Genomic DNA, 25,895 nt, shown 5'->3' on the forward strand with positions numbered 1-25,895 from the left:
GGGAAGGAAGCGAAGCCCGGTCACCTTTCAGGCGTCGGCACCGGCTTGGATCCGAGGCGGCGGAGTCGCGATGTGGTTCGAGATCCTCCCCGGGGTCGCCGTGATGGGCGCGTGCTTGTTCATCCCCGGAGTGGCCACCGCCTACATCCACAGGTTCTCCAATGGGGGCAAGGTGAGGCGGCGGCTTCCGCCCGGCCGCGGAGCCCTCGGGGAGCTGGCGCTGGGCTAGGGGAGCCGTTAGGCTGGCCGCCCTTGCCTTTCTTCTTGTGACCTAAAAGCGGAGGCTGGCGAATGAGGGCGGAGGGAAACCACGGTCCGCTCGGGCTAGAAACGGCTAGTTGCTGGGGCGGAGGAGAGGGGCGAGAGAGCAGCACAGAGATGCCAGGGGTTGCCGGGGAGCAGCCTCCGGCAAAATGTCGTGTCAGGGTTCCTGAAAGGATGAGACGGCGTTGGCCAATACGAATGATCTGAAACTTAGGGACTGAGGGGAAGGGAATGAGGAGACACTGACACTTTGTGAGGTGTTAGTATTTTCTGCCGAAAGGCTCAGCAGGTTTTTTATTTATACGTTTTTTGCAAGCATTGAGATTACATTATCAAGTTTATAGAAACAAAGCAGAAACAATTAGTGCATCTCCTTTTCCGTGCTCTCAGCAAAAAGGCAACCTTCAAGGTTAATAAAAAACTAAGTCTTACACTAAAATTCATTGTTTCAGCTAAACAATAACCTAAGACAATTGATAGCCACCGGAACATCCCCATCAGCTAAAGCCTAAGTAAAGAAAGAACTTTTCTTATTCTCGTGGCCTTAACACCAGGGGCCGGCTGCTACTCAGCTATCAGAACTTTCTTTACCTAGAAACTCCTTAACTCAAATAGCTTTATTTAAAAACTTTCCCAAGAAACTTCAAGAGAAGGCAAAAGAAGGACCCACTGTAATTATTGAATTGTAATGCTTGTCAGGCATGTTCAACAAACCATCTCCCATTGTCAAGTGGGCCAAACTGCCCAACAACTAATTTTTAAACAAACAATTTTCTGTGCTATTTACTTACAATATGCTGATACATATAATTTATTGCCTAATATACTTTCTGATAAATTTTTTTCTATGACCAAGAACAAAAAGCAAAGGGATGCCAGATCTTCAGCCTCATGGTGTGAGGCCTTTTCTCTTTGCTGCTTGTCAGTATTCTATCTGGCTGGAGCAACAAGGCCTCCTGCAGCAAGGGGTGCAGAGATCGGCGATGAGAAGAGGCAGGATCCAACCTCTGGCGGAGGAGAGGTGCCACTTCTGTCGCCCCCACTGCCTGCGACCGCTAATCTCCTTTCTTGACGGATTTTCCTTTCTCCCATCCCCTTCTCGGTAGCTTCTCGTTCGCTAGGGTTTTCCCGACATTCTCCCTGGCTCGTCTCCCCACCCCACCCCACCCCCTTCTCTCTCACGCCTTTAGGAATTTGCCGCAAGACCCTGTTTTGCACACTGAGCTGTCATCCCACCCCCCATTCACCCCCCCACCCCGCTTCCTAGCTCTTCACATCATCTCTAAAGTACAGAGTATAAATTTATTTGCTTTCTGATTTTGTGATTGTCCTTCATGTGTGAACTACCGCTGATTCTGGTCAGTAGCATCCCCAAAGGACAAATACACAAGTCTTTAAAAACATTTTTTTTTAAGGTGAGAACAATACAGTGGTGCTTGTTGAAATAAGAAGTGTAAGAACTCATGCTTTCCTTATTAATCTGTAGTTTAATGATCCGATTTTATTTGGGATTCTAATCTTAAATTGTTTAATTTGGCTTTTATTCTAGTAGTGTTTATGCTTTCCTAGAGTGTCATTTATAAAAGTCCTAACACCCCTCTTTTGGATCATACATTATAAACTGCAGTGATTATTTCTTTTCATTATAGGAAAAAAGGATTGCCCATTTTTCCTATCAGTGGAATTTGATGGAAAGAGACAGGCGCATCTCAGGAGTTAACCGTTACTACGTGTCAAAGGTAAGAGGGCTCTGGTGCTTCCCGAGGTGGTTTCTAGTACCTTTGTACCAGGTCTCATGGTGCTAATTTGGTTTGTTGTTTCTTGTCTACTGGGGAGGTGGAACAGCATTTTGCATATTTCATGATTATTTGTATTTCTTATTCTGTGGGTTGTTGCTTTGTACCCTTTACTTGTTCCATTTTTGTCTTTTTTGATTTGTAGTTCTTTGTACATTATAGATATTAAATGTCTATTTTATATGTGGCCACTATTTTTCCCAATGTGTCTTTGACTTTGTCTTCCATGAGATCATATTTTTGTAATTTTGAAGTTCAGTTTATCATATATTACTGATCTGGATTTTGAATTCAATGACTTGCTTAAAAAGGAATCTCCTTACTTACAATTTCTCCAAAATACTGTTACAGTTTATTGCTCTCTCCCCTTTTTTTACATTTAGTACTTTGATCCATGTACCTGTTATTTTGGGGTATAATGTGAAGCAGGTTTATAACTTTACTTTTTCCAAGAGGTAACCAGCTGTCTCAATTAACCATTTATAGAAGAGTCCATTTTTTATTTGAAACAGCACTCTAGTCAACTAAATTTCCATACACACACAGGTCTGTTTCATGACTGCTCTGTTGCACTTCATTGGTTTGCCAGTTCTTGCACCAGTATCATATGTAAAGCATTACTATAATTTTATATTTTATCATGCTTAGTTGCTGTTTTTACAGCTCCAAAATGGCCAAGTATTAGCATTTTCATATGGCTTAACAGTACGTTATCTCTTATAGTTCATACTCCTTCTTTTAAAACTTTACTTTTTTATATTTTCTGCTTGTTTATTTGTTCTTCATGGTGAACCTAGGTAAACATTAATTCCATTTTATAGGTGAGAAAACGGAGGGTCCAAGTGATTAAATAATACTATATAGACTTGACCTAGGTCACTTGCTTCTCAATATATAGTGCTATTTGATAATTTAATGTGATAATGGATATCTACCCATTTAGAAAAGTAGTTCTCAGAGTATGAGCCAAGAATTATGGTCAGTATCATCTGGCACATGGGATAAAATGCACATTCCTAGGTCCCTAGCCAGACCAAATGAATTAGAGCTGTGCAATTTTAAATTTCTCACATAGGCGATTTTTTTTAATAAATTTTTTTTATAGAGGCATGTTTTATTTATTTATTTGTTTGTTTGTTTATACATGCACTGGGTACAGTCAGAAGCACGGGAGGGTGAGAGAATTCACCAGAGCCAGAGCGGGGAGCAGAGCAGGCAGAAGGACAGAAGTACACTGCTGAGGGGAGCAGCGGGCGGCAGGAGAAGTCTGCGCACCATGTGGGATCCTCCTCCAGGGGCCTGGGAGCAGCCGGGGATCGAACCGGCGCCTCATAGGCCGCGGGCAGCTTTGCAACCCAGCGCTCAACCACTGCGCCACCTGGGAGGCCCCATAGGCGATTTTTTACAATAGTAAACAAAATACCTGTACTGTTTGACACCTGGAGTAAATGTTATCACTGATCTTTTAATTTATAGCTTTTGAAGTTTTTGGTTGTGAACTAAGTAAGATAGGATGGGTCTTTGAAACAGTGTCGTGTTTACAGGTTCTGGAGTTGGGGGGTCCCTATCTTGAATGCTGGCTCTGCTATTTGCTGACTTCAGCAAGAGACTTGTAACTTCTCTCAGCCTTCATTTCTTCATCTGTAAAAAAGCAGAGTGAGAGTACATAGTATCTTCTTCATGTTGGCTTTATTTTATAAAAGTTTTTCCTTATTGCCCTCTCTCTGAGGGTGCATTAAAGTGATATATGTTTGTTGCTGTCAGAAAATGAAAACTGGAAATCAATATAGATTATTCTTTTTACTTTAGTTATTATAAAATTTAGTTCGGTTTATTGTTGAAGTGAGAGAAATGAGGGATGTGAAAGTACTTTCTTTAATAACTGCGAATGCCGTTTGGGAACACTGAGGATGAAAGTACATGTACATCTTTGACGGGAACACAATTCTCACATTCTCCTTTTTAAACTGTTTTTCAGGGTTTGGAGAACATTGATTAAAAGAAGCAGTTTCCTGATTGATGAAAAATAACTTATGCACATCTAACCCTACTAGAAAATTCTGCACTACGTTAGGTAGCATGGCAAATATATTATGTAGTGCTTAATAAAAATAAAATGGAAAAGTAAAAAAGTTTTCTTTATTTTTTAAAACAATACTACACTTGATCAAGAAATCTACCTAGTGTAAGCTTCATCACCTTAAAAAATCAAAAAGGCAGTTGAGGCTTGTAAAATTATAGACATAATGTGCGCCAAGTTCCTGTCACTGTGCCTGGCACCTGATATGTCAGAAATGGTATTTGCTATTATTATAACAGATAATATGTTGAAAAACATTGCATTCTGCATTGTATTTAACACAAACTATCTGCTTGAGTGGTGATTTTCTTATAGTGTAGAGCAATAATAATCATGCTTATTAAAGTGAGTATAAATGGAGTTGCATGTTCAGCGCTAAAGATAACCACATAAATGAAGATCTGAAAAGCTGTAAGTATTGTAATAATGGTGATATTGCATGTATATACACCCCAGGTGACAAAAGGACCTCTAGGTGAGAAAGTGAAATTGCTTTTCATCTCATCTTTTATCCAATTTAAAATTTGATCTACTGATGATCTGCAACACCCCTTCACTGTAGTTTCAGTTGACCTTTCAGGACAACTTGAGAAGAAGGAGATAGCTCTCATTGTGCCACTTCCTAGGATGAAACTGCAAGGAAGGCCATGGTCAGGATGATAAACTTTTTTTTTAAGATTTGTTTATGCATACAAGCACTGGGGTACAGGCCAGAGGTGTGTGTGTGTGGAGGGGTGAGAAGATTCACCAGAGACAGTGTGGGGAACAAAACAGGCAGATGGACTGAAATACACTGCTGAGGGGAGCAGCGGGCGAGTTGGGAGAAGTCTGCTGCCCCATGTGGGTTGCTCCCTGGCTGGCTGGGGATTGAACTCGTGCTGCAGTGGCTGCGAACTGCTTCATAGGTTGTGTCTTAATCCCTTGTGTCACCAGGGAGGCCCCAGGATGATAAACTTTCTGTAACCTGCATTCTATTTCAAGATACACAAAAACTATACTGAAATGAATAGGGAAGGCAGGTGGCACAGCTAGGGAGCCTTGGATACAGAGGATGAACTGTTATCACTAGATCTATTTTAACTTTTAGGTCTGTTATCACTTCACTTTGCCTCTAGGTGGGGATCATCCACCAAGTTGCTCTCCTTTGATGAATAGCAGGACTGTATAGTGAGAGGCTACAGAATAACTGGAGGAAATCAGGTTCAGCATTAGGATTCAAATTATTCAGCTCCTTATTTGTGGTAGCTGCTCTGAACTTTAGCCTTATTTTTTTTAAAAAAAAGATTTTGTTTATTTATTTATACAAACACTGGGTACAGTCAGAAGTGCAGGAGGGTGAGAGAATTCACCAGAGCCAGAGTGGAGAGCAGAGCAGGCAGACTGACGAAACACACCGCTGAGGGGAGCAGCGGGTGCGGCAGGAGAGGTCTGCGCACCATGTGGGACCCTCACCCGGTGGCCGGGGATCCAGCTGGCGCTGCAGAGGCTGTGGGCAGCTTCGCAACCCAGCGCTCAACTGGTGCACCACAGGGGAGGCCCATTTAGCCTTATTTTTATGTGCAACTCCTGGGAAGTGAACCAGATTAAAACTCAAGGTAGAAGATGATAGTGGTGCTTTGTAGCCGAATTTCTCTTGATTTTTTGCAAATGCTATTAGCCAGAAAGGTTTTCTTACAGTAGCTCTGACAGGTGTGGTCCAGTCATTGACCTTGGGTCACTTACTCTTAAGACCAGTTGAAATGATGTTTGGGAAACAATGCCATTCCTTTGGTTTTATTATCTGTCTTTTATTTTTTAAATAGCTCCAAAAATCCAAATAAGATATTCAGTGAAGAGACTTGCTATATTCCCTTGCACAGCACCTGCCTCATTGCCACACCACCTTGAAGGGTTTCCTTATGTAAAATATAAATGTTCTTCTCTCTTGCATAATGTAATATCAGACACATACTGTTTACCTTTATGCCACTCATTTGAAAGTATGGTTCCTGTTTGCAACTATACCAGGATGCTATAGTTATTTCAATGGCCATTTATTTATTTGATATAGTCAATAGGAAAGGATTATGAAAGAGGTTAGAGGAAGCCGTGCACATTAAGAGGAGGGAGAAGGGGATGGCTCTGCCCTTCAGGAAACACCTTTAAGTGGCATGTGTATGAAAAAAGAACATTCGAGAATAAGCAGTTCCAACTTAGAAGGACCCTTAGACATTTAGTAAAATCCTTAATCTTTAGAGGAGTAAACAAAGGTTCAGGGATGGAAAGTGATCATTTAGCCAGCTAGTGGCAGAACTGGGACTGCAACTCTGGTGTTTTGACTGACAACCTAGAGTACTTTTAACTGCTCTTTGTGGTGCACATCCAACACTGCTGAGGAAATGCCATCCACTGTGCCTCCTGAATAAGTCATAGCCCTGCCTTTGAGTTGCTCACAGTGGGAGTGGCAGACAATTATAGGATCAGGTGGGCCTTCACCCAGCTTTGCATTGGGGGGAAGGGGAAGGATTTAGGGTACATTTCCAGGTGATTCCCACACTAAGCCATCTTGAAGGTTGGGTTGGATCTAGGAAATAAAAGGAGGGCAGGGCACGTCCCACACAGAAAACAGCATGAGCATGGCTCTGTGAGAAAGACCTATAAGCAGTTCTGCAGAACTAGAGCAAAGAGGCAGCAAGGAGGGGGCAAAGGGACTGGAGAGGTAGTCAGGGCCCAGAAACTGAAGGACCTTGTATGTCTCCTGGCTTCCTTGGGGTACAGAGGGCTGCTGGGAGCTTCTGCAGGGCAGGAAGCAGGGGAGTGAGGTGGCCATTGGAGACATCTGCTTGGCTGTTGGGCAGAAGAGTGAAAGCAATGGGTTTCAATCAGGTAAGTTTGCCCCCAGGGTACATTTGAAATGTTTGGAGTCATTTTTCATTGAGGCAACAGGAGTAGTTGGGGAGGTTCTGCTGACCTCTAGTGGACAGAGGGCAGCAATGCTTGTAAATGTCCTATAAGGCCCAGGACAGGCCCTCATGACAGTTTGACGCAGGCCCAAATATCAATAGTGCTGAGACGGAGAAACCCTGAAAAATAACAGACTATCGAGAAACACGCCGAGAGGAGTATATGGGAGCAATTCCCCTTCTTCCTACTCCTGGTTCTTTTTTCATTCAAGTTCAGATGCTGGGTTCGCCTTCGGCTCATCTGTGAACCTGAACTTCACTTATTTTCAAGGTAAGGGGATGACAGGGTATGTTAAGGGCCGAAGCTGAGAGGAGTGAAAATGACGGGACCGCAGTGGTATAGATTACCGTTCAAGGCCCAGGCTTTAGCTCTGGACTCACTTCCTGTGCTCCCTTCCTCAGTCTCACCCTCCAGTTATCCTCAATTTGGGAAAAGGCTCACAGTGAGATCTTTGTGGTCTCCCAAGCAACTCTCTATAGTAAGTGCCGTGTCCTGGGAACACAGTTGCCCCCGACTCCCACAGGCCATGGAGGGGCCTGCCCTCTGTGTCCAGACGGGCCGTCGTGGGGCGGGCAGGGCTGGGCAACTGCTGCCCACCCCCCCACCCCCCCCACCCCGTGTCTCCCGGGGCGACGGACGCACTCCCCCGGCGGCGGCGGCTTCAGGCCCATGGGGGGTGGGGCAGACCCACGCGGGCCGTCCCGGGGTTCTGGGGCATCTTTGCGCAGCGGTCCCTCGTTCTGGCAGGTGAGCGGGGGCGCCCCGCGGCAGCACGCACAGGAAGCCAGGGCGGGCGCCCGAATGCGGGAGGCGCGTGGAGGGGCGGAGATGTGGGCTCGGGACGGGGTGACTTGCCCGCCCCGGGAAGTAGGGAAACGCGGGTTCTCCCCTCTCCTCCACACACACCCCCTCCACCCCCCAAGTCCCGGCTTCCAGGCCGCCTGGCCACACGCCCTGCACCGCGGAGAGCGCGCGCAGCCAGTAGGGCGCCGTTGGGAAGATCTTGTCCTCGGTGCTGCCTGAGGGTTCAAAAGGCCTGGGGCCAGAATTTGCTGCTTCAGTGAGGGCCTTGGCTGGGGGTAGGAGGTAAAGTTCTGGCCTGGGGAGTTTAAACTCTTGCTTCAAAGAAGGAGCTGTTCTAATCGGCTGGGCAATCTCTCCTGGCTCCCCCCACCACGCGTTTTGCCTACAAGGGGTTTCTCATGGCTTGTCTGCATGTTCTCCTCTGGGCAGTTCAGAGCTCCAGGCCTGCCCTCCCTGCCAGGTCCTCACTCTGGCAGAGCTCTCACCCGTGGCCCCTGGGGCTTCTTAGCTGAGTTTTGCTGCCCTTGCCCACAAAAGCTTGACAAGGAGAAAGGTGGAGCTCAGCAATTTTGGATCGCCACCACTGCGACTGCCGGGCCTGTGCTTCTGTTTTCCACCCCAGAGAAACACAGCCTGCTCCCCCTGCCCCCAACCTGGAGCACTTGGTTCAGTACCTGCTGTGACACTAGGAGGTTCAGAGCATGGGCTGTGTGGGAGTCAGACCAGAGAACAGAAATGAGGCCCTTCGGGGTCATCACAGTAAATAGCCTCGGTGGGTCTGGAGCCAGCGCTCTCCCCCACGACAGGGACCACACAAGGCCTCCTCCTGGCTTGGCTGCTGAACGAATATGGGGCCTAACCAGTGAGAGCTCAAGACACACTGAACAACTATTCTGGCAAATTCTCCCAGCTTGAAGGGGGTGATAGGGCTCCCTCTAAATTTTCTACGTTTTGATTCTGTCTGTTGTGGTTAGTCTCTTCATCATCATGAGTGTGGTGACTCACGTTTTGAGAGCACTTGGAGTGTGCCTGTCATTGTGTTGAGTCCCCCGTATGAACAACCTTACTTCATCTTCTTACTGACCTGATGAAGTGATTCCTATTAAGATCCCCCTTACACGTGAGGCTCAGGGAGGTGAAACAAGTCACAAGGCAGCATGTGGCAGTGTTGGAATTTGAAACCCTCTGTCTGCAATCAGAGTCTGAGTTCCTCCAACGAAAGCCACACTGCCTGTTGCCTACACTGCCCATTGCCTTCTTCCTTCCCAAGCCCCTTCCCCTATCTCACTACACCAGCTCAGCAGAGTCTCTCTGGGGGTGGGGTGGGATCTGAAATAAATGAGGTATCTTCCAGGCAGAGAGCTCAGCACTTCATTTTGGATAAAGAGGACACTTAGCTAAGCACTTTCCTTTCTTTGTTGAGAGTGAGCTCAATTGTCTGGTGGTGAGAAACCACCACTCCATATACACAGCACAGTGTTTGATGACGGGTTCTGAGACTTGGGCATTTCATGGATTAATAAAATAACACTGGGGTCTAACATAGGGACAACAACTTTTGACTTCACTACTTAAAAGAATGCTCTAGGGCCTCCCTAGTGGTGCAGGAGTTAAAGTCTCAGCACTATCAAGCTATCACCAGCCAGTGGGGCATGAGTTCCATCCCCGGCCAGGGAGCTAACCCACATGGTGCAGCTGACCTCTCCTGTCTTGCCTGCTGCTCCCCTCAGCAGTGTATTTCAGTAGATTCACCTATTCTGTGCCTTTTCTGCTCCCCACTCTGTCTCTGGTGAATCCTCTCATCCTCTGCACCTCTGGCCTACAACCCAGTTCTTGTATGCATAAATAAATAAAATAAATCTTATAAAATAAAAGAACACTATATTACTACTACTTCTACTAGAAATAATACCTAACTATTATAGAGAGAGCTGATAATATACATGGTGCTATTCTCAGTCATCACATGAATTATCTGATTTGATCCTCATAAAAAAAAATCCTACCCTATGGGCATTGTTATTATAGTGAAACTCAAATTAAGAGGCAGTTTGCTGAAAGCCATTTCATAGATAAGGAACCGAAGAGGAACATTACATAAATTGTTTCTGAGTCTATGTGGATAATCATTCTAATTTCTTGTAATCCTTGATTCATAAAAGACACCTTTGAAAACAATCAAGCAAACAGGGAAGTCCCCATTAAGCATTTGGGAATAAATAAGTAAAGACCCAATGAGGTTAGATCACTCTGGGTTTGAGTTTTGGGAAACTTATTTAATATTCTCTGTGCTCAGTTTGTTCAGCTGTAAATGAAAATATTAATACCCACCTCATGGTGCTATTGTGAGGAGTCAGTGACTTAACACATGCTGAGTCAGTGACTTAATATAGTGACTGGCAGAGAGTAGGGACCCCAGTACATACCAGCAACTCCTCCCAGCACAGAGCTCCAAGCCCATCTCCTCCTTTGGGTGGAAGCTGGGTATGGAATCTGCGGGCTCCCCCTGTCATTGAGATCCAACTGTTGCTGTGACAGACTCCTCTCCATCACTCAGCTGTCTCCCATCTCCCACTCTTTGGCTGAACTGAAGTAGCAGATATATTTGGACTTTACTTCCCATTGGTTGAAACTGTTGTCATGGCAGCGCTTACAAACATTCCTTCTGGAAACTCTGGAAAACAGATGCTTACAGGCCTCTTGTGGGGTTTCTAAAGAAGGATCTGCTCACTCAGGTACGGGTGTTGTTAAGGGTGTTAAGGCTGCTCACAAAAAGCATTCGTGGTGGTTTTTCCCATTCATCACCTAAATCCCAAACTTGACCATATTCCTGACCCTTCCTACCCATTCTGTCACTTGGAGGGGAAGGAGAGAAAAGAAGCTAGGAAAAAGGGAGAGTTGAGCGATCTATCCCCACAAAAATGTGAGGATAAGACCTGAGCTGCTTCCTGAGTCTTGCTTCCTCACCCTCTTTCTCTCTCCCGTTGGACCACAGGGAAGATCTTAAGGAGCTCCTTCCCTGGATAAAGTCCCAACCCCAATGCTTGCTAGGTGATGGAAGTTACAGATTTGGCTTCCAGTCAATTTATCAAGAAGCAATTTGCTGAAAGCCAAGTCCTTGAATGACCAAGTCACCAAATGGGCCATTCTGGCCCATTGAAGGCCCAATTTGAAGGATCAAAATGCTATATGGTTAACTCACCAAAGCCTACCAAATTTACTAATTTAAACAAAACAAAACTCTGCTGTTGTTGTCTTTAATTACAGAGTTTACAGTAAATCACTTTGGCCAAACTAGCATGGCCTTCGGGCTGGGGAGAGCCAGCTCAATCAAGGGCTAAGGGCCTTCAGACTCCTTCCCCACCTACCATCTAGGATGTGCAACCTGGAAGGTTCCTTTTGCCCCCTCACTGTACCCACCCCCAGGCTGCAGCAACATGCTGATATGAAGACCCCAATGAGCACGAGTCACCATTATTACTGGCATGCTGCTCAAAGCATCCCAAGGCGCCGCACAGCCTTGTTCAGCATCCACCACACTGGGGCAGACGATGGTGTCCAGGAGGGGTACACAGGGCGACCCTACTTAGAAGAGGCTCCCAGAAAGAAAGTGAGCACATTTTGGACTCTAGGTATAAATGTGAGACTAGAGCCCCACAACTTTTTTGTGACTCCTGGATGGAGGAGAGCAGTGCAGTTAAGAGCACGAGTTGTGGAGCGAGACACTCTGTGTGTGGGCTTGGCCTCCTCTTCTCACAGGGTAGCAAGTGTGCCTCTCAGCTGGAAACTGCTGGCATAGTAAACTTAGCATAGGTTGAGACAGGCTAAGGAAAGGTGGGGGCAGGCAGCAGTGAAACAAGGCCAAGGGCAGCTTCCCGGGGCTGGGGATACTGGGCCAGAGGGCTGAGGGGAGAGAAAGCTTGCCCTTACCAAACAGAGGAGTTGTGAGTGGGCCGCCCTGAGAGAAGAGGGGGCCTTCTCCATGGAGGTGACCTGGTGAGGGGAGCCTCCTCAGGGGAATGTATTTCCCAGCCTCACTCTTCTCCCTTCAATATGGTCTCCCCCTTGTGTGGGACCTCCTGGCAGCCAGAAGGCACAGAGAGCTCATTGAGCTGTCCAGTCAGGTCAGCCTTCTGGGGCAGAGAGTAGGGGGAGTGGATCTGGAAAGGCAAATGAAAGGTATCCAGTGAATAGAAGATGGGTGGGGGGTGGAGGTGTCAATGAAACAAGGCACATTGAACCCCCTCAGTGGGGAGCTGCTATTGTAGAAAAATAACCCCCTCTGGAGAGAGATCTGTTTTCATACAGCAGCCCCCATCAATGCAAGGGATTTATAATTGCTAGAAAGAAGTGATTTCTCATTAGTGAAGAGACTTAACTAGTAGCAGGGAAGGAGAGAGAACGCAAAATTCAGGGCAAAGATGTAAAAAAGATGGACCATGTGATGAACCTTGTTCACAACCCTAATAACTCTAATTTTCACAATCTCAATCGATATTAAAATAAGCATTGGGAAAATGGCAGCTATCTACTATAAACATCTTACGAAAACAGCAGCAGATAAATATTTTCTTGATCTGATAAATCTCAAACCCTAAACCAGCATTCTCCGTATAGAAGGAAGCACGGCACAAAGGCAGGCTGCTCATTATGAGACACTTTCACTTCGCACTTTTCTGGAAGTGTTAATCAAAGTTCATACTTAAAAGAGTGATATATTTCAGGAAAAGAGATGGTAAAAAAAGAAAAAAGATAGTTTCTGGCAGAGGGTGTAATCATATATCCGGAAAATCTAAGCCACCTCCCAAAAAATGAACTGAAAAACCAACGCCACTTTTGCTGAATTGCCTCAGATCTTTTTTTTTGTTTGTTTGTTTGATCTGTAAAGAGCCTGGTGACTTCAGTTTTGTAAGGCAGGAATTGGGGTTCTGTTAAAGACTCAACTGGAAGTCAACCTTGTTAGAATTTGAAAGAAGTTAGGAATTATTCTACATCTTGACTCAATTCTTCATGGTTAGGAGAATCTGAAAGGCCTTGATTTTCAGGCAAAGTAGATCTTAGCAGTCAGGCCTGAGGGCAAACGTGAGGCCTCACTGCTACCTCAGTACTATTCTTCTCCCTTGAGGCAACAACATCTGCTTTCTGCCTTAGGGTCTTCAAGAGCTAGTCTGTCCTTACGTGGATGCAGCCATGTGCACACACATGTACACACACACATGCGCACACTCACACTCACACACAAAGTAACTTCTTGAGTGTTTTATTTTCCCCAGGGAAAAGAAAATGAAGAAAACGAATGTGTCTAAGAGAGTCCGAATTATGGAAACACTGGATATGTATAAACATTCTACAAGGCAGATGACAAGAAAGGACAGAGACGCCAGCAATGTGACTGAACTAGCTCTACATTTAGTTCAAAGTGTCATCGATGCAGCTGTTACGTTTGTGGAAGGTAGTAATCCTGTTGGTACCTAAAAGATTTTCTCCTTATGTAAGGCCGCACTACCAGGCAACTAATCATTTCATATCTTGTTTGCAGAAGCTAAAAATCCCATCAAAAATATCAAATGGATCACGCATGGTGCATTCACAGCCGAAAGGGGCCGTAGAGAAATCGAGAGGTTCATTTTGGTAAGCTTGTTGGCCACTCCCGCCGGGCACAGAAGGGTAAAAAAACCTAATTTGACAAAAGGGGTAAAGTTCAGAAACACTAGGAGATAGTATCACAGGCAACCAGAATAAATAAAACATTTTCCTCATTTGGGTTCCAAACTCATGATGGGAGAGTCTTTGAAGGTGGAAAGCACAATCACATCCCCATGTCTGTATCATCCTAACCTTATATTTCCCTAGGAAACGCTGATATTCCCAGTTAAGCAATTTCCCCATGTTGGTGTTTTCATGGAGGCCTGGTGACCTAAGAAGATGTTGCTCCAAAATAAGCTCTCCATCACTGATTTTGAATGGTCATATTAACAGAGGATGGGGAGGGATCAAAAGTCTTTTTACTTTAGCTTTGAATATTCTGCCCGCACACTAAGATGTCCATGCCTGTGAATTTCTTTTTACTTTCCTACTGTGCTTGGCTCTAACCCTAGAAGCTTTGGGGAGAGGGCTTTGGGTTGCTTTGAATAATTGGTGAGGTGGGTAAAGAATGATTTGAAATCTCTTCTTGTACTTCCACAGAAAAGAGGCCAGTTGAAATCAGTGGAGGGAAACTCCCCCAGTTCTGGGAGAAGTGCCCTGCTCTCTCTGTGCCTCTGGCCAGTTCATCAAAACTTACAGCCCCAAGGCAACTTCTTAGGCCCTAGGAAAGTGGCATGTGGGAATGAGAAAGGTTAGGTTTTTTTGGCTCCATACCTTCTCTGTCCCCTAGCAGGCAGAACTCACCATACCCATTACAAGGGGTATCTAGTACATAGTGAAGAGGGGTGCCATGAAGCCCTACTTGCTCTTGGGCCTCTTTGCTCTGGAGCATGTCTCCAGACATGCTGTACCCAGGGTGTGTGAATCAGAGTGCAATGGGGCACAGAGTAAACAGGAAAATATTCCCCCTGAAAATTCCAGAGGCTATTCTGAGTAAAAAGCAAAACTAAGTCCTGACAATGCCTGGATATACTCTGAGTCTCTCCTTCCTCCCAATTTACTGCTTAGACTCCACTACCTACTATCTTCTCCCCTTTCACCTTCCTCACTCCAGCCACACCTGCCGACTGCTATTCCCTCTACTTGGAACCCTCTCCCCTGAGAACTATTTTCCTGGTTCATACCTCACCTCTCTTCAGGTCTTTGTTAAGATGCTACCTGCTCATTGAAGCCTTTCCTGACCAGCTCATCTAAAATTTCAATCCTCTCTCCTTCTCTAATTTATTCTTCCTTTAGTACTTAGTTCTACCTGAGATACTAGGTTTTACATATTTACCTTACTACCTTTCTTCTATAACCAGATCGTATGTTCCATGAAGGCAGAGACTTGTGTTCACTGCTCTGTCCCCAGTCCCTAGAAGGGTCAGGTAGACAGCTGATGCTCTACAAATATGTGTTGAATATATGAACAGATTCTCTCCATGCCATTATTTCTTCACAGATGAAAAGTTAGATGAAAGTATTAGTCTTATCTACTTTGCAGGGCTCATGTGATGATAGAGATGATTGGAGAGCAGAAGGGGACTGAAAAGCTAAATCGATATAAAGCCTGGCATAAAATCATCCTGTTCCCAGCCCCATTGAGCCTTAGAAGTGAAGTCTATGACCTAAGTTCCAGGCATTTCTGATGGAGAGGTTTTTCAAACTTATTGCACATTTCCAGAGTCCAGCAAACACCAGGGGGCGGTAAATTAGGAATTACCCTTTACTGGACATTGTCGTGTGTCAGGCATTGCTAAGGACAACAAAACTCCCCATTTTGCAGATAGGGAAATTTGAGGCTCAGGGAAGTTGGGCAGTATGTTCGAATTCTTTGGGATGAAACAGCAAAATTAAGTTCTGAGTATAGATCTAGCTGATGTACTTTTTTTTAAAGGCTTTTTTTTTTTTTAAAGATTATTTATATAAGAGCTGGGGTACAGGCCAGATGCGTGGGAGGGTGAGAGGACTCACCAGAGATAGAGCGGGGAACAGAACAGGCAGACTGACGAAATACACTGCTGAGGGGAGCAGCGGGCGCAACAGGAGAGGTCTGCTGCGCCATGTGGGATCCTCGCCTGCTGGCTGGGATCGAACCAGCACTGCAGAGGCTGCGGACAGCTTCACAGCTGTGCCACCAGGGGAGGCCCCTGAGGTACTTTTTTAATGACAAAAACAAGGCAGAGTTTTACTAGCAATAAAAAATGCAAGTTCAAAAGCTTTCAAGGTATTGCAATGTGAGTAACAATGGCTCGCGCTGGTGTCAGAAGGCTGGTGTGTTTGTGGGAGGGAACAGGTCGACTTTTCCCTTGCCACTGGGCATCATAGTTGCTTCTCTCTTCAGGAATGCAATCTGGCAACACGAATCACTAAATAAGTTCTTTGTCACAGAAAAGCCAGAAAATCCCCAATGCCAATACAAGGTTCGAATTGTTTTTATAATAAAAATAAGACATTGTGATTAAAAAAAAGAACAGTGATGTCTTAGTTCTGTAGAAGGCTATGAAGGGTTAGTTTTTCAGCTTGTCTTTATCTTACTATTCATTCACTTTATATTGCACATATTAGTGACACCATCCAAATACTCGGTTCTATTCCCTCAAAGGTCACTCACCATTGACAATGGTTTTGTGCATATGCTTCCAGGTGCCTATTGATTTTGTGCCCAATAATATGTAACTGGCTATGCCATCGATGTAGAGCGGCATGGTGACAGTTTCCTGGAAGTGAGGATAAGAAGCATTTATGTAGAAATCACAAAACACACTCACTGGAGCTGCATGAAAGTTGGCTGCCTGCACAGTGATAAAAATGGGAGTTGCATTTAATGTCATGTATAAGGCTGCTTTAGTTCACAGAAGGGGGAAAAAACCCCACTAAGTTGCCAAGTTGAGAGGAAGAGATCCTAAAATGGAGGCTCTGGTGGGGTGGCGAGAGGACTGAGCTGGCTGCTCGGGTGGCCTGAGGCCCAGTCCTGGCCATTGTGTTTGACTGTTCTGACTTACTACTAGTTTCCGAAAGCCTCACTGCAATGTGAGGGGCTTTGATAGGTGATCTCTAGGGACTGTTCCAATGGTCCCAATCACAAAGTCTGTGATCCTATAACAGTTAAACTTGGGGCTGGAAAAGCATATGGAAGACTATAGAAAGCTTGGGCAGGGTGGAGGGGAAGCAGGATCCAATAGGCTGGATTGTCAGATGCCCTCATTCAGAGCAAACCTGGTTCTGTGTAAGAAGACAGCCCCAGATCTGAAAGACTCTAGAATCTGGTGCTCCTCTGGCTGACTGAAACCACCAGTTACATAGGCCAAAAGGTCAGCCTACTCTTTTTAAAAATGAGGGCCTGAAATCTTTTATTTTCTTTGTCCACATTTCTTCCCCAGATCACTGGGCTCATTTGATTGCCCCACTTCTTTTCCTCTGTGGACCTTCACTTTCATTCAGGCTTTTTATGATCTAGAAGTTTCCTGTGCCACAATAGCCAACACAATGGAGTTCAGTTGAACTAAACTTGTTGAATACCTATGGCATTCAAGACCCTCTGTTAAGAATCAGGGCTGGATTATGATTTCTGTGGACCTTACACACTAGTAAGATTTGTGCTTTGTGGGCAGAAGCTTCTCCAAGGCCGTGGATGGGGATCTGAAGAATCTGGATGATCCTATTGCCTGACTCATTCCTCTTCTGACTTTATATACCACCTAAGCCTGCAATGAAGGGAGTCTGCTATTTGACAGTAGCTTGTGAAGCTAGCCTCATTACCATCCAGTCACACCTTTGGGGCTCCCAGGTACAATAAGCAGAACGAACACATGTTCTAATAATTTTCTAATGTTTTCCAGTTAACCAAATTTGCCTCTGAAGGAAAGTTCTGGAAGGAGGTCAGCATGTATGTGTGTCGTGTATAAGCACACACATACACCTGAGTGTGCACCTCTGCATTCAAAGTCCCATCTCGAGTGATGTTTGCATCAGTCACTTGTTTCATTTCAGTTCTGCCTTTTCTTTTCTCTACCTCTGGAGATAATTGGGCATTGGCTCTAGTTTGCATTCCAATCCATAGTGGTAGAAATGACTCCAGAAGCAGGGCAATAACCCCTACTGTTGTGCACTGCCTTTATCTAGAGGACTTGAACACAAGCCTGCTTTTCTCTCTGTGTGCTTTTTCTTTTGTCTGAGACAGACTTGGGAGCATCAGGACCGGTGGGTGCACCACACAGAGTTTATACAGAGGGAAGACTGGATTCACAGCTTCCACTACATCTACCATGTACAATGGAGCCCCGGAAGCGCTCGGATACCCGTGCCACGAACCAGTGCCTCTGCCTTCTTCACCATCAAGATCACCAAAAGCAAACCTCCGGTAAATTTCCTTTTCCTGTCCTGTTCTCTTCGGTGAGACTTCAGTGAGAATGGAGACTTCTCTTGTCAAGGTCATTGATGACCCCTTCTTTGTGAAACTTGTTCTCATCTTGCTCGGCCATCTGTATAACTTGCCATAGCTGATCACTCCCTCCTCCAGAATTGCTGTATTTGACTTCTAGACCCTGCTCTCCTGAGTTTCCTCCTGTCTCACCACTATTCCTTTTCAGTCTCAACTGGTTTCTCCTCTTGCCAAACTCTTCATGTTGGAATGTCCCAAAAGTAAGGCCCCGGACCTCTGCTCTCTACTCATCTTCCTTGGTAAGATGAGTCACACCTCTACCTTATCATTCCCAAATTGCTATCCCTACTTCAGACCTCTGCCACTTCAATGTTTAATCAATACCTCACTTATTGTATCCAAAACTGTATCCTCCAATTTTCCTTTCCAAACACGACCTACCTACAGACTTCCTATCTCAGTCAATGGCCAAAATCCTTGGCCACCATCTTTGACTCTTACATCCTTCATCCAATCCATCAAGAAATCCTGTTGGGGCCTCCCTGGTGTCGCAGCAGTTGAGCGCTGGGTTGCGAGGCTGCCTGCAGCCTATGCAACGCTGGTTCGATTCCCAGCTGCTCCCCGACCACCGGGGGAGGGTCCCACATGGCGTGCAGACCTCTCCTGCTGCCCGCTGCTCCCCTCAGCAGTGTACTTCGGTCCTTCTGCCTGCTCTGCTCCCCCTCTGACTCTGGTGAATTCTCTCATCCTCCCGCGCTTCTGACTGTACCCAGTGCTTGTATAAATAAATAAATAAATCTTAAAAAAAAAAAAAAAAAGAAATCCTGTTGGGGCCTCCCTGGTGGCGCAGTGGTTGAGCGCTGGGCTGCGAAGCTGCCCGCAGCCTCTGCAGCGCTGGTTCAATCCCCGGCTGCCGGCGAGGGTTCCGCATGGCGCGCAGACCTCTCCTGCCGTGCCCGCTGCTCCCCTCAGCAGTGTATTTGGTCAATCTGCCTGTTCTGCTCCCCGCTCTGACTCTGGTGAATTCTCTCACCCTCCCGCGCTTCTGACTGTACCCAGTGCTTGTATAAATAAAGAAATAAATCTTAAAAAAAAAAAAAGAAATCCTGTTGGCCCTACCTTCTAAAATAGCCCCTGAATCCAACAATTTATCTCTCCACTTCTACCACTCTGGTCCAAGACACCATAATCTCTCACCAAGATTATTTCACTAGACTTCTAAATAGGTCTCTCTGCTTCTACCATTGCGCTCCTCAAGTCGCTTTACAAGATAGCAGCCAGCCACAGTGAGTCTTATGAAATGAATTTGTCGTTCCTATTTAAAATGTTCCAACATTCTTCCCAAACTTTAGAGGGCATGCAGATTACCTGGGCGTCTTGTTAAAAGGAAGATTCTACTTCAGTTCTACTTCAGATGTCGGGGGGGGGTGGGGGGCGCTTAAGAGTCTGTGTTACTAACAAGTGGTTCGGTGATGCTGAGGCTGCAGGTCCGCACACTGCATGGGTAGTGAGGATCTACAAGGTCTTGTGTGATCTGCTTCTTTGTTATTTCTGATTTCCCAGTATTCCTTCTCTTTCATGGCTCTGCTCCAGTCACTCTGGCCTTGCTACTCCTCAGACAATGCAGATATAGTCCCATTTTTTTGCTAGCTGTTACCTCTGACCGGAACTCTCTCCCCTAGGTATGGGCATGAACTGCTCCCCAGCCGCATTCCTTTTCCCTTCTTTCTGTAACACTTCACTGCCTTCTGATAGCCTATATAATTTATTATCCTATTATTGTCTGCTTCCTCTACCAGATGTAAGCTCCACAAAGGCAGGGATTTTTTCCTCTTGCTGTAAAACAAGGCCTGACAAATAGGAGACACTCAATGCATACTTGAAGGAATGACTACTTATAGCCACCAGGTAGATGAATATGAACTATGTTTATAACTGGTATGAAAGGAGCCAAAAGATCATCCATGAATCCAGGGTTAGATCCTCTGAGGAGCACGGTTGGTACCAAGCATAATGCCTAGGACACAGCAAACTCAAAAGTGTTATTACCCCTCTGCCTTCCCATCCATTCCCTGTTCATTTGAGGTTTGGTCTGACACTAAGGATTTATATCTTACTGCACAGTGAACCTGCTGTGTCCTATATTCACCTTATCCTAAACTCACATATTCAAAGAGTTTGGAATCTGGAGCAATCTAAAGAGGTAAACTATGTGGCGTTCTCACTTGTGGTCAGATGTCCTGCCATCAACTGTCTCGCTTGCTAACTTGCTAGGTTGGAGGTCAGAAAGTAAGGCTGGTGGCGGTCAGCAAGACCATGACTAGAGACCATACAGAGAGAAGGCTCAGGAGAAGGTTCTTGTTCAGAATATCTAATATAATCTTGGAAGGGAGGATTGGTAGGGATGACTGAGACAATATTACAACCTATATATGTGTGTATATATATATATATATATATTTTTTAAAGATTTATCTATGCATACTGGGGTACAGGCCAGAGGTGCAGGGGGTGAGAGGATTCACCAGAGAGAGTGGGGAGCAGAACAGGCAGATCTACTGAAACACACTGCTGAGGGGAGCAGCGAGCAAGACAGGAAAGGTCTGCTGCACCATGTGGGTAGCTCCCTGGCCAGCAAGGGACAGAACTTGTGCTTCAGAGGCTGCAGATAGCTTCACAGTGCTGTGCTTAACCATTGCGCCACCAGGGAGGACCTACAACCTATATTTTTATGCTGCTTTAAAAATGTTTCCAAACCTTGTTCATCCATATTTCATTCATTCCCATTTATTTTATGCCATTCCTAAGAGGTAAGTAGATACTGTTGCATAAACTGGAAGAGATAAAGAAGGTATATGGCTTACACTCCTATTAACAAGGAACTTTTGTTTTCAAATTTGTGGATATTCTTTTTTTTTTTTTAAAGATTTACTTATTTATGCATACAAGAGCTGGGGTACAGGCCAGAGGTGTGGGGGCGATGAGAGGATTCACCAGAGACACAGTGGGGAACAGAACAGGCATATTGACCGAAGTACACTGCTGAGGGGAGCAGCGGGCGAGACAGGAGAGATCTGCTGCACCATGTGGGTTGCTCCCTGGCTGGCCGGGGATCGAACTCATGCTGCAGTGGCTGGGGATAGCGTCATAGGTTGCGTCTTAACCCCTTGCACCGTCAGGGAGGCCCTTTGTGGATATTCTTAAAGTTACTATTGCCTAAAAAATCTTTTGGGGACCAGAGGTTTGAAAGTGACAAAGAACTAGCACCTACAGATTCCCAAATCATAAGATGAATTCTAGTATACACACACACACACACACACACACTCAAACTTCTAGAATTCATCTTGGCATATATATATATATAAAACATATATATATATATAAACTAAAGAAATGAAAGGAATGAAAGAAATTATGAGTTGGTATGATTGTTCTAGGCTGACTGGTGTCCTTTTCTCTCCTAGGATGCACCCATTGATGTCTCTTATATTTTTGAGGGCCAATCACTAGTTCAAAGGTAATGAACAGCTGGAGCTTTTTTTTAAAAGGGTGGTAGAAAGATTATTACACTCTCAGAATCCAAGAGGTCCACAGCCACAGACTATTCAAGTAATGGTCACTTTTCTTCTTTGGACCACCTACCCCATTAGAATGGGATGAAATTAGGATTCTACAGTTGTTTTAGAAAAAATTATTTTCATTGTCTCATTTTTCAGTAATTAGAAACTTAAGCATTAGCTGCCAGAATTAGGTGGGAGCAAGGTGGGGCATGTCTAGTGTTTCTATGGAAAATTTAAAAATCACATGGAATTAAATCATGTATAATTCCCTTTATTTGCATGACAGCTCTCTTCAAGAATCTTTACATATAAGGCCATTATCTTTTTACTGATTGGATCTAAGGAACAGTAAAGAATAGCTAAGAGAGAAGAAACATTGCCTCCTACCACAAAAGGGTTTGTGCTCACTAGGAATGTAGCAGAGTAAACAGGGAATCAATCTCTGATCTAATGTTTTATTTCACTGTGAAGCTTACGGTGTGTTTTGTTTTGTTTTTTCCTTTGTAGGCCAGGAATGCTTCGATTTCGAGAAAACTGGCTGAGGGAAATTGTTGAGAGCAAACACATTTTACTGGAGTCGGTTCCTTTCTAATTCAATTGTATCTGATTCTTAAAGAATGTTTTAGGATTTCTAATTAGAATGCATTAAAAATATGATACTGCACACCAAACCACAGGATATTTATTGAATAATAAACTTGTGGCACATAATTCAGCTGTATTTTGTTTTACATTCATTTATTTTCCATTTGGCAACTTCCATCACATTAGCAGAGTGATCACTGAGTTGTTTTCTATTTCCCCATCACTATCTGCATCACTCAGAGACTTACAGGTACAGAGCTGAGTTTAGAGAGCTGCTTAAATTCACCTGTAAGACTAAAATGAGATTGGTACTTGGTTGTTTGTTGCCCCATCTGATCCTGTCTCCAGCTAGCATATCTCTTTATGGGCACAACTGGAAAACAGCAAAATGGCAACAATTCCACAGTCATAATATAACCAGACTGGGGGGTTTCCTTATTCACAGGACTCTTTTATTTCCTGTGAGTTAAGCCTCACTGTTAAACAGTGCTTGATCTGAAACTCTTGAAATCGGGCATATTGCCAGGTGATTTGAGTGCTGGGGACAATGAAACAGAGACAGGATCAATCACCACCCTTACTTATTTCATGCTTTCTTCCCAGCCTCACACATGATTATCACTTGTTCTTACCATCCTTGTGAGGCTATCTTGCCTGGTTGCAAAGTTTTAAAATACCGAAGACAAAATCACGTTACGAGTAATTACTTACAGGTACGTCAGATTACATATTCATGGAAGCAAGCACTGGAAGGGAACACAGAACACTAAAGACAATTGATGTAGTAAGACTGTGGGTATTTTTTTTTTAAAACAGTAAATTTGTACAATAAAGGAAAAAGGATAGAACATCTTATCAGAGCAACAGGCGAGATAATTCTTGGAGAATAAAAAATATATTTCAAATACAATAGCCCTCCCATTGGACTTATGGCTCAGGTGACTGAACACAGTTTGAAGGAGTAACTTTCATAAGCTGAAAATAAAATACTTTTAGCCCTTTAATTCTTCTCTCCTCTTTCCCAAAGAATATGCTACCGAAGCTGCTCTTTAGTACATCTTTCCCAAACAAATCTTGATGAAAGAAATGGTAAAGTTCTGAAATAAATTAATATATTTTCTTCTATTTACTCAACAAACATTTGTTGAGTATCTAATCTGTGGAGGAGACAGGAGAATTAAATGAAAATCCACAATATTCATATATCACCAAATTGTCACATTTAAACTACCTTGCTGACAGAAAATCAGAGAACAAACTCCTTCACTCTCTAGGAACTAGTAACAAAGAAGAATGTTCTCAGAGAACAATATCTTCAAATGGAAGTTATTCATTTAAGTTTTATTACACAGGGAAGTGGATGGATTAAGACTCACAAATTTGGGACCTAGTTTTCTTGAAACTTTTGGAGACAATAGATTTATTAGGTTAGGCAAGAATAATGATAAATGAAAATCCACTTCAAATTTAGGGGTCACGAGTGTTGCTACATGCCAACTGGCTGTCCAGTTTATTAACTGTGGGTTAAAGGTAGATAATTTTCTAGAACATACGCTAAGTAGTAACATTTTGATCCTTACATAGAAATATGATGGCCTTATTTTAAAACTTTGAGAAAAACTACTTTAAATTACTATAAGGAGAGAGAGCATTTTATAATAGCAGAATCAATTTCTCTATCATCCAGGAAATTAAAATTTATCCGAGGCATATAACAATAATGCAATTAAAAATAACCTTAACACAAATAGTCAAAATTCCATTTGTCCCCTTCCTTTTCACTCTTGTGACCCAGCTAAAATAGAACAAAATAAGGGAAGGAAAAAGATCATGGTCTCATGATTCCAGAATTCTCCTTTTCTCATAAACTTAAAAGTCAATTACCATAAAAATGTAATAAAGTAAGGGGGTTCTGTACAAAATGAAACATTAACCCGAATGACAGCTCTAAAAAAATAAACTGAAAGGTTTACCAATCTTTACAATGAAATATTATTACATAATGGCAGGCTTAAAACATGTTTAATATCATTTTTGTTTCATCCTTATGAAACAACTAAGTTAAAACAATGATTCATTGTATTTTTCCCTTTTAAATTCCGACCATTGTTAACTCCCATTCATTCTAGTATTCAAATAATGATCCAGATGGACCTAGCTTAGCTGGAAAGCTAGGCACAGAGGCAGACTTCCCAATATTTTATATTTGAAAGAATCATTTTTAAGTAACCTATTAGGAAATTAAAAATATTAATGTTTACATTTTCAATTCAACTAGTCTGTGGGTTAGTTTGCTTTTTGGTTTGTTTGTTGGTTTGGGGGTAGAGGTAGGGCCTAAAACCAAAATAAATTATTTCCAGGGCAGACTATACACTGTACTATACAAGTCAATTTTCAAATTCCTGATTTACTAATTTTTTTTAATCAATGCCTTCATTTTGTTAACACAAGTATGTTTCTATCAAGTCCATTTATAACACTTTCAACATAGAGAAATGATAATTTCCCACAAGTTCAAATGGGGTTGGGGTGGGGCAGGCATCATGTAGAATTACCAGTAGCACTGTCCCATGGTGTGAGAGTTAAGTTTCTCATCTCGCTGATACTTTTTCTCAATGCTGCAACTCCCGATACAGTAGGATTTCATATATAACTTGGATTTTTAAACCAGAAAGTTTTTATGGTCAATCCAAAATAACCCACAGAACTTGCTAAAGTTCTATCAATGAGCAGCTTTTTCTTGAAGGACTGAAAGAATTAAATAGAAGGCACAGTAGCACTGTAAAGCTTTTTCAGATCATGATCATCTTTTTGAATGTATATATGGAACCCAGACTTTCTTTTTTTGTTGTTAAAAATGTCTGCTGAACAACCAGAAAATCCTTATTTGTCATCTTTCCCTTTAGTTTTTCTGTATACCATCTCTCGAAAACTGGCCAGAATCTTGTTTTCTCTCTTTCGCCTCTCTTCTTGGTTGAAGGACGCCAGGGCTCTCTTCTCATCAGCGCTGTAGATCTGGTTCTCCTTTCGCAGCCGCACAGCCTCCATTCGGCGATGCCTGGAGATCATTTTAGTTTTGGCTTAATTTCTCAGCAGTTATTCTCATAGTACTTCCTCACTAATCCTTTCTTAACAAAAAGTTTTCAACTGTTTTGTAAAAGGTTAGATTTTCAAGAGATCATTTTGTGTGCCACATCCTTTCATTCATTTCTAGTATTCAGATAATGATCTGATTTCTGTCAATATAGGGAATGTTTTTATTTCACATATTGCGGTCATAAATCTAGTTCCAGTAAAACAATAGAAATGGACAAATTATTAAACTAGGTGATATGTAGAATTTGCTTTTGTGGAATTGATAGAAGGGTAGATGAAAGATTTAGGTTGCCACTAATCAGGTGGAACTTCTTCAAGCTTCCAATTTACTATACAACCAAAATAACCAAGTCTAAGTCTACAACTGAATTTTTTGGTGAGTTTTGTGAGTGGATTTAACTTCCTTAGAATCTAGTAGCAGCTCAAAGAAAAGAAAGATGGAACTTAGGATAAATACCAAATCAGAAAAGTACAGGGGCAAAGGCAGCATCATCTTCAAAATGTCTGTTTATTTACAGGGAAAATTTTATGGAAACCTGTTTCGTGGATATATAGCCAATCCTACACAATCAGTTCAGGATGAAACGAGTTCTGTCTTAAAAATAGAGAAAACTAAGTAAGGAGAAGAGGAAAGAATCATTTCAGGCAAGTGTGAAGAGGGGAGAGTGGCAGGATGGAGAATCAAGAAGATAATGATGTATTTAGGTTGCTTAGAGGACAGACAGTGAGTAAGCAGTTTATCTGGACCAGAAAGT

At 43.5% G+C, this 25,895-nt stretch overlaps 3 protein-coding genes across 4 annotated transcripts in view; 2 read left to right on the plus strand and 1 right to left on the minus strand.

The window, feature by feature from the left end:
* Nucleotides 1-10: 10 nt before the first annotated feature.
* On the plus strand, nucleotides 11-4,162 carry NDUFA1 (NADH:ubiquinone oxidoreductase subunit A1). Its single transcript, XM_084258440.1, has 3 exons — nucleotides 11-172; nucleotides 1,914-2,003; nucleotides 4,039-4,162. Exons 1-3 carry the CDS (start codon nucleotides 71-73, stop codon nucleotides 4,057-4,059), a joined length of 213 nt encoding a protein of 70 aa, XP_084114566.1. The 5' UTR covers nucleotides 11-70; the 3' UTR covers nucleotides 4,060-4,162.
* Nucleotides 4,163-13,245: 9,083 nt separating this feature from the next.
* AKAP14 (A-kinase anchoring protein 14) lies at nucleotides 13,246-22,051 on the plus strand (the record flags this gene model as incomplete). Its single annotated transcript, XM_084258996.1, has 5 exons — nucleotides 13,246-13,339; nucleotides 13,427-13,518; nucleotides 17,696-17,875; nucleotides 21,364-21,416; nucleotides 21,967-22,051. 5 exons carry the CDS (start codon nucleotides 13,246-13,248, stop codon nucleotides 22,049-22,051), a joined length of 504 nt encoding a protein of 167 aa, XP_084115122.1.
* Nucleotides 22,052-24,927: 2,876 nt separating this feature from the next.
* NKAP (NFKB activating protein) overlaps nucleotides 24,928-25,895 on the minus strand; it is a gene marked incomplete at both ends in the record, with an annotated part of 14,644 nt that continues 13,676 nt past the window's right edge. For both annotated transcript variants that reach the window (XM_084258723.1, XM_084258722.1), the window contains one exon: nucleotides 24,928-25,102. In XM_084258723.1, coding sequence (XP_084114849.1) covers nucleotides 24,928-25,102 — 175 coding nt within the window. The remainder of the gene's footprint in view (nucleotides 25,103-25,895) is intronic.

This window comes from Talpa europaea (genome assembly GCF_964194135.1).
Source record: "Talpa europaea genome assembly, chromosome: X".
NCBI classification, from domain to species: Eukaryota; Metazoa; Chordata; class Mammalia; order Eulipotyphla; family Talpidae; genus Talpa; species Talpa europaea.

Excerpts from the sequence above, each read along its gene's own strand:
- NDUFA1 (XM_084258440.1), top strand. The coding sequence starts at position 71 with ATGTGGTTCGAGATCCTCCCCGGGGTCGCCGTGATGGGCGCGTGCTTG. Across the intron at positions 173-1,913 it reads GGTTCTCCAATGGGGGCAAG|GAAAAAAGGATTGCCCATTT; the intron begins GTGAGGCGGCGG and ends TTTTCATTATAG. Across the intron at positions 2,004-4,038 it reads ACCGTTACTACGTGTCAAAG|GGTTTGGAGAACATTGATTA; the intron begins GTAAGAGGGCTC and ends ACTGTTTTTCAG.